The following is an 8,776-nucleotide window of genomic DNA, read 5'->3' on the forward strand; positions in this document are numbered from 1 at the left end:
TCCCACCGATCCGGCCTCGCGGATCGATCTCCGTCTGATCAGGTTCCTAGCTTCTTCAGCCGATCCGGCCCAAGTTGAGCTTGCTCGCTCAAGAAAGGCCGATTGAGGATCAAATGGCCGAAATCGGTTAGAAGGCCATTAAGAGGGTTGGATGGCCGAAGTCGGCTAGAAGGCCGAATGAGGGCCGGATGATCGAATATATATATATCTATATATATAAAGAAGTTAGGGTTGCGTGGATATACAGACAGAAGCGAACAACATAGCGTAGTAGTGTGTGTGAAAGAAAATAGTGAACATGAGAACTGTGAACAGAGAACGTCACTGTTGCGTAGATGAGAGACAGAAAAGACAGAAGGAAGTGAACACAACAGTTTTTTTATTAGACTCGGTAGAGGAACTCAGGGACCTCAGCAGACGTGTTGCAAGTGCAATAACATTGCAGTCTCTGAGCAGGCTATCCTCCAAACCAAGTTCTATCGTTCTGTTTTTTTTTCTACTATTTTCTTGTTCCGTCTACTCTATGAGACGAAGACTTCTGTAAAGGTTTTTTTGCCTTGAGATTCTTTATATTCCTCTAGTGATAGTTAGGGAGGCATAATTGTTTGTACACTATGAACTATATTGAAGTTTTGGTACCCGAAGGGTCTCATGGTTTTTCCCGATCAAGTTTTTCCACGTTAAAAATTGTGTTTTCTGTTTTTGTTTTTCATTTATCATTTCTGTTTGTTGTCTACTTGGTCGATCCTGATTCCATACATATCAGTATTGAGTGCCAATTGAATCCTCAAATCATTATTATGGGCACACAACCACAAGAGTCCTAAATCGGTTCATACTTTTGATGGTGGCCAAGGCTTATTATGTAAGTGGGACACCCTTATGCCACCTTTTACAAAGAATTCTGTTTGGGATAGTACTATCCGCTAGTCCAAATGTCCTACTATTTTGCTTCCAGACGTAGAACGATTTGTTTGCAATAAAAGGAATCCACTCTATTTTGGTCTTGTAGAGTCCGCTACCCTCAACTAGGAGGAGAGAGATACATTTGAAAATACCACTAGGAGATTACGCAAAGTTCAACCAAATTTAGTTTGTTTTTTGCCGCTTCTATTATTTCCCTTCATCTTCGCCCTCTTTTGAGCTATTTAATTTCTCGTAGCATTTAAGCTTCCAAGTCAATTGGGTTAATCGAATTTTACCCGACATATTTCCTTGAAGTGTTGAACCATGTACATATATACCTTGGGGTCTATTTTAGGCAAGATAAATAAATAAGTGAGTTACAATGATGCAAGCTCTAGCATCCAAGCATAATATATCTACCAAACATTTGGCCATTCCCATTGTTTCCTAATCAAACTTGGGACCTTATGTGGTTTATGCAACTTCAAATGACATCATAGGCCTTTTGGTCATATATTGTTAGCATGCTAATAATACAATGCTTGTTTCCCAAAAGTATCAACGCCATCTCAATTCATTGGCATGTCCTTCATTGACTAATAATGAGCATGTCCTTCATTGGCATTCTTTATCTGGTTGCATGGATCATCTAATGGGACCACATAGAAGTGCCAATTGACTAGTTTTATTCCCCTTAACAAAAAGTATTGATGAAGAAGATTGCACCTTAACATGTAACAGCAAAGTATATGAAGAAAGAAATCATGTGTAGTTTAAACTTTAACAAATTAGAAGCTACAAACTCATAGCCCTTTATTCAATGTTTTTCATTGGCACCAATGAACCTTACTGCTATCTTAGCCTTTCAAGTACTCTTATCACATTCATGACCACACTGTTGAACAGCCCCTTTGTTTCCAAAGCTCGATACATCATCTTTTACAATAACATCAGTCCATGTCTGCAACTCGCTATTGTCAATTTATGTGCTGCTGCGAAGATCTTCATTAAAACCTATTCTATTGGTTTTCTCAAAACACTTTAGCTTGCAACTCAATTTGGGGTCCCATCTCTGGGAAACTCCTATAACCCACATGAGTAGTGACACTTTCTTCCACATATTTCACTCTTATACATTTTGTTGAGAAATCTACATTCAAATGCTACACAATCCTATTTGACTTCTTTGTAGCAAAAAAATTCTTAGCATTCCATTATTTGAGCCACATTATTAAAAAATAACGTTACTACTTAGTATCCATCAAAGCAAAGAATATTCCCACAATTCTTTTCCTGAAGAGGACAAAATAAAAAATGAGTCCATAAGGATACAAAGGACCCATCAAATTTAGTCTCTTCCCAATGAGTAACAATAACAAACATAAAAATGAGGGATTTTCAAAGCTGCACATGTTTCAAGTTTCAACTACTTGCTAGTTAGTTATCCACGGCCCCTGTCTAAGTCAAAAACAATATTCATAGCATCCTTCGAGTCAGTCTGTATAGCTGACAAAACTCAGCATAACAAGAAATACGAAATTACACATCAAAACAACTACCCAGTACCAATAGAAAAAGATCCTCACAAAAAACAAGATATTAAGATGACAAATGAAGTTGAATCAGAAAAAACAAATATATTCTTCCATCTTATACTCACCAAGCAAAATTGTGAATCAAAAAGGGTTAAACAGAATTCAAGATGTATTCCTTATTAAAGCCTTGGCATGCATGGATGGGATGCAATACCGCTTATTTGAGGGCTAATATTATAAAGCATTTCAGCGTCGATGTGTTATGTGATCCTACTTAAAAATACTAAATTTTACTTAAATTTTCTGTCCAGATTAAAGAATGTATCCGTCCACCAATAGGAATCTATAATCTGCATGATAGAAAAGCAATGGCGCTCAAAAAATGAGATACGCAAATTATGGTCAACTTTTGAAATCAGAATTGTTACATAATAATCTATGTGATGCTCTCTGGAAAAGATTATAACCCGACTGATTTCTCAAACTTTTGGATTTGGTTCAAGAAGATCCAGGTCATCTACAAAAAATGAACAAAAGAAGAAGTGAGCAGAACATTAAAGATGATAAAGGCTATAACATAGTAAATTAAAAAAGTTGGGGCAGAGCAAGAAAATACCCCTAACTAGTTTTGTTCATTTACCAGAATTTACCTTGGTTTTTAACATTTTACAAGAATACTCAACACTAGTGGTAAATTTGTTACTACACGAAGGTATTCTCGTAAACTTGAAAAATGCCAAGGCTATCCTGGTAAATACACAACAAATAAGGGATATGTTTTATATTTTCCCAAAGCAATTACCATGACGTGAGGAGCAATCCTAATACAATAAACACCAAATCCACTGTAAAGTTTCAATGGTCCATGTTCTTTTATATTCTTGAGTGCACAATCAAGAGGACCACTGTATGGGTATTTCCCTTCCGCATTAGGCTGCATCTTCTGAATCTGTGTCTTCACATAATCGAATGGCAAACTACAGGCTGATGCAAAGAAACCTGATACAGCACTTGCACCTGCAAAAACCAAGTTTCTTATCTTAGAAGCAATATAGCATGATGAAAATCAAGTCAACTTCCTGTCTGAGAAATCATTATGTAACATGAAAAAACTCAGGAGGCAGTGCTCGTAAACTTAACTACAGATCCCAATCTTGCCTATTACATAAACAACTCAATTCCTCGGCAGGATACACAGGTTTTATATATTTACCAGAATATCCAAATGCTGCCAAAAACAGCCGAAATACCACTGCAACACAGAACGTAGTACGACACTGGGCATTTCTCGCAATTTTATAGAATTAGAATACCCTAACTTTCAGATATCTCTATGTTCTCAAAAATTACTGATGCAGCTCTCTTCAAGTAAACTAAGTTCAATTCTGCATAGAAGCATTACAATATTTATTTATTTTCCCATGAACTAGGTGAGTAGCTTACCAACAATAGTAGGCACCTCAGCAAAGTGCAAATTGTCTCTAAAGAACTCCACACTTTGATCATAAGAGGCCAGCATGCCCATATTGAGTGCCATAGCACGAACTACAGTAGGGCCCGCTCCTTTCCAGAGGGCTAAAACACCTTCATCTGATGATATTTTATACAAAGCATGGAAAACATTCTTGTAATTTCGACGTTGGGCAATCGGCAATGTATTATCTGCTTGCATTCTTATCAATGCAAGATCAGCAGGATTCCCAAAACAAGCACCAATAGCTCCCGCTGTCAACCCACACAAAGCTTTCTGATACAATGGCAATGGCTTGCCACCATTAGCTTGAGTAGCTTTATTGGTTAAAATCCTGTAATATACAAAGATTATAATCTGTAAGACAGAAAGGTTTGAATACGATTATCTCTGATATAAACCTGAAGGATCCAAGGCGAGCTGTTGTATATGTGGCTTGTCTCAATAAGCCAGCTGATAGGCCCTGGAATTACACGATTACAATTTTAGAAGAAAAGTACATTGCATTTTACTAGTGTTCCAATGATATCATGATTTCATTAGTGTCCTAATTTGAATTCAGGCAGACAGATATAAGTGTTATATATGCAAAATTGTTTTGCGTTTAGAATCTAGTCCTTTCTGGATGTGAATAACTAAGATTATGCTATGGAGACTGATGTGTGAATTCAGGAAAACCCAATATAGTAGCATCTATTGTTGTACATGTAGTTATATTCAATAAGTTGTGAGAGCTTGGAAAAAAACTTGTGCTGACACAAACAAACAAACTCCGTTATTATAAATCGAAGCTTGAAATTCTAAATGCTGTAATTACATTGATTTTAGATCATTGTTTATTCATTAAATAGTTAAAACTGTGTAAACACATGGAAGCAAATGGACTTCTATCAATAATCATACTGATTTAAGTTGCTAGCCCTTAATTGAGAATCACTTATCTGTATATTTAGCTTCACGAAACAAATTTTTCAGCACAAAATAACAGATTGTGTATCAATTCTCAAACCTTGTAAAATGACCCCACTCCCTCATTCTTAATCATGCCTTTAGCAACAGTCAATGCTGAGCCTTGTCCCAGTTGTATTCTCACCTGAACATTACAATATCCATTAGCCTGTACACACGTGCACATCTACACTCTAAAATTTATATTTTTAAGAAACTCTTTATTTTAATGCATTGTTTTTTTTAAAACATGCTAAAACTCAAACTCTTTCAATGTTCTTTCATCTCATAAATGCAATATTTTGTATGATCATAGGTGTGCTTGAGTTACGACCACAAATCCATAGCACTCATATCTACAGTTAGAGAAATCATATTTTTCAGAAACTATCTATTTTTTTTATATATGAATCACAAAGAGAAGTAAATACATAATTTGATGACAACACTTATCTTTAGAAACATCACTTCTAATCTATAAAGTTGTTTCATGGACACCATGCAGACATATTTCCTCTATATTTTAACTATAAACAAGGTATATGTTTGAGAGTTCTGCCTCTCTATTAGGGAATTAGAAGGGAAAAGCAACATCTCAAACAATCGCTATTCTCTGAAACATGTTAAGAGTCACAACTTTGAAACATCCTATCTTCGGAGCTACAGACTCATGTTTCCTAAATTCTCCAACCATGAACTGACGTATATCTGATTTGATATAGAGATTTATAAGGGAGCACATATTTCCTTCGAAATGCAATTTCAATAAAGCTTTGAGAAAGCCAAAAGGTCACAAGTTTGTTAAGGCATTTGCTTCCAATCTACAAAATTGCTTGATGTATTATTATCTACAAAAAAGACTCCAACGCATTGATGTCTTTTCATTCTACACATACCTAGCGAAAGAAGGATCCATGTCACGCAAATGTAACAAGAAAAAATCATTCAATTATCTAGTTCTAGTCACTCACAGAGAAAAAAAAGTTTCTCGGCTTAAACTGTGCAAAAAAATAAAACATTTGACGCAAACAAGCCTATGCAGAGACGAATCTTGGTGGTAAAATGGAAATGTCAAAAATAACGAGAATAATCAGACCAAAACATGTAAACGAAATGCAAAACCAAACTTCGTTGAGCAAGAAAACAAGTTACATGCTGAGCCAAAGCAAGACTTAACGGAAGAGATAAACGAGGCTAAGCAGACACGAATCTGCGAATAATGTGTACCAAAATGCTACTATTGAAATAAGAGAAGGCAGATCTAAGGAAGAAAAATGCAGATCAGATCAAATCAGAGGAAAGATGGAGAAAGATTACCTTAACAATATCGACAGGTTGGATAACGCAAGTAGCGAGCATACCAGAGAGTCCACCATTGAGGAAAGGCTTTGAGGCAGACCACACTTTACTCTGAACCTGCGGCTTATCTGAAGAAGCCATGGAGACAAGAGGAAGAAGAAGAACGAAGGGAGAGAAGGGAAGAGAAGAGACAGAAGGAGGAGGAGGAGGAGGAGGAGGAGGAGGAGAAGGGAAACCCTAAATTACTGAAATGTGCCTATATTTATGTGAAACTCCAAAAGTAGGCTTTCCTTGCATTTATGTATTTGTCACAATTACATTTGTATATACATATGTATGTATGTATGTATGTATGTATGTACATGCATATACATATGTGTGTTGTGTGGTCACAAGGGTTCTCCACAGGATCTCTGTAGGGTATTGAGAATTAGCAATCAAACTAGTGACCATGACCACCCTAACCTTGTCCACGAATACAATTAACATCTACTTTTGGGGCAATCGGTATTGGATGTCCTATAAATAGCCAAACTCAGTTCCTATATACATATTGTAATTTTTCCCTTCACATCCCTGTTTAAATGGTATGATATTGTAATTTTTATGTGATTGGGTTCCTGAACTTGACCAAGTATTCACGAGTCGTTTCAAGGCTAGTAGCCAATATGCTTTTGGACTTTTTGTGTATATAGGCATATTTTCGTAATTTTCCCTTCTTTCATATCGGCTCATTTCATGGCTTTTTTTATATAGCTCATGCTACCACCCCACTTAGTTCCTATAATTTCAAATTGATTTGTTACACCATTTTCCTTGTCAAACTCTTTGGCTCGGTGACTTAATTATCAAATGTGTGGGTCCTGATCACCCCTTCCTTTAGGAACTGGATTGTAGCTATGTTAAGATTGGGTTCATAACTACCTAACACTTGGTGGACATGGTATGATGCCAAGGGACATTACTTGATTATTTAAAGTCATTTTCTAATCAAAGGATTCAATACAGGAATGTTATCACAATTGGTATATTTAGATCATATCAAAGCTTGCATGGGCAATTCTTCCTTGGATAGAGGATATTGTGCCTATGTTATATTCTAACTACATTTAGGTTTGGCTTTTAAGCACTTGAATTGCATGTTCTCAAATTAAGTGCCATCACTTGGTTGCCAATGTCTCTACTTAATGTAGCAACTCAATAGTGGTAAGGGGTATGAGTGATGGTATATTTTGACCATATCATATCTCACATGGTCACTTCATCCTTAAAAAGAGGACATTTGTGAGTGCATGTTATGATGTCTAGGTTGAATTATGTGGTTATCAAAGTCTTCTTCTAACAATAGAGAATAGAGATTTGTAAAAGGGTGCAAAGATTAGTATATTTAGGCCAATTTCAATTTGGTAAATTTAGGAAATATCATAACTTGAATGGGCAGTCACTCCTTGACAATAGATATTGGCCATGCCATATATTGTATTATGACTTTCCATGCTTGTCATGATTGACAACTTCCTTTATAACAAGCATTGAACAAATATGTTCTATGTTGAGGTGTGAGGTTGATCTTAGCTCTACAAATATGGGTCACAAGCATTAAAAGGACATATCGTGATATTGACACGAAAACCACTTAGTTTATCCTAAAAAATGTAAGGTGGAGGGGTCATTGGACCCATCTTGGCTAAGGTTTGGGTTTGAGTTTCTTAACAAGATTGCATCATAAGAAAGACACATTGTAACAATGATTTTGAAACAACTCAATGGGCAATTAAAAGTGGATGAACCACCCTAATAAAGGTTCCATCTATGGTTTCTTAATCTTATTAAGGATGTTTTCTCAAGTCAAGCATGTCTTTCTTGCATCAATTCTCTTTGCAATTTCCCTTGTGTGTGTAGACTTCTTATCATCACTCATTTACATTAAAACCCATCATTCTTGATTCATTGAATTATTTCCACATTGGGTAAGAGTAAGAGTAAGGGTGACGTTAATATTTATGTTATACCATGCTCATACCCAAAAGGCAATCCAATTTAACTTAGCAAAAAATAAGGGCTCTCAATTTCCCTTCTTTTTTTTTGTTGGAATATCTACATAATGATTGTTTGTTCATTGTATGGAAATATCTCCTCCAGCCATGCTCAATTATTTATATCTTTCATTGATATGTTAAGCTCTTTGTCTCCTTTTTTCTTATTAAAATTTTGAGAATTTTGTTATTTTCTTTTGATTTGCTTGCAGTTGCATATCCATGTGTTTCCTATATTTTCTTACATTTGATTGATTAGGTCATATATTCCTCTTATTTGACTAATTGTTCCTTCTCTTTTCGTCTCTTCCATTTTCCACACAATCACTTCTATCTTTTGTCAAATGCCGATTGCTCATTGCAATTGTTATGGTCTACCTATGTGAGACCTATTTTATAGTTGCTATCGAAATAAGCAAGGCGATTAATATATTACACTTGTTATTATGTAACCATCTTGTTCAACCACGTCTTAAGGGTAAAGATTAGACATCAAATTGGCATGTCAGACACCTTCACAATAAGCATCAATGACATGTACTATGGATAATATAAATTGTGGTCACTCTGATCAAAGTGTC

General features: G+C 35.8%; 1 protein-coding gene across 1 annotated transcript; it reads right to left on the minus strand.

Moving 5' to 3' along the window:
* Window positions 1–2,592: 2,592 nt before the first annotated feature.
* On the minus strand, window positions 2,593–6,394 carry LOC147869091 (mitochondrial dicarboxylate/tricarboxylate transporter DTC-like). The gene is made up of 6 exons (XM_087326369.1): window positions 6,178–6,394; window positions 4,922–5,005; window positions 4,314–4,375; window positions 3,885–4,246; window positions 3,244–3,458; window positions 2,593–2,958 (listed from the first exon to the last, which is right to left on the minus strand). The coding sequence occupies exons 1-6, from the start codon at window positions 6,298–6,300 to the stop codon at window positions 2,902–2,904; spliced, it is 903 nt and encodes a 300-aa protein (XP_087182495.1). The 5' UTR covers window positions 6,301–6,394; the 3' UTR covers window positions 2,593–2,901.
* Between the last annotated feature and the right edge of the window lie 2,382 nt (window positions 6,395–8,776).

This window comes from Azolla caroliniana, unplaced genomic scaffold, assembly GCF_043228905.1.
Source record: "Azolla caroliniana isolate FFs.n. ecotype wild unplaced genomic scaffold, voAzoCaro1.0.p SCAF_1, whole genome shotgun sequence".
Lineage (NCBI taxonomy): Eukaryota > Viridiplantae > Streptophyta > Polypodiopsida > Salviniales > Salviniaceae > Azolla > Azolla caroliniana.

Coding starts and splice junctions, on each gene's coding strand:
- LOC147869091 (XM_087326369.1), bottom strand. CDS start 6,300: ATGGCTTCTTCAGATAAGCCGCAGGTTCAGAGTAAAGTGTGGTCTGCC. Junction 5,006..6,177: donor AACCTGTCGATATTGTTAAG/GTAATCTTTCTC, acceptor TGTAATGTTCAG/GTGAGAATACAACTGGGACA. Junction 4,247..4,313: donor GCTCGCCTTGGATCCTTCAG/GTTTATATCAGA, acceptor TGTATATTACAG/GATTTTAACCAATAAAGCTA.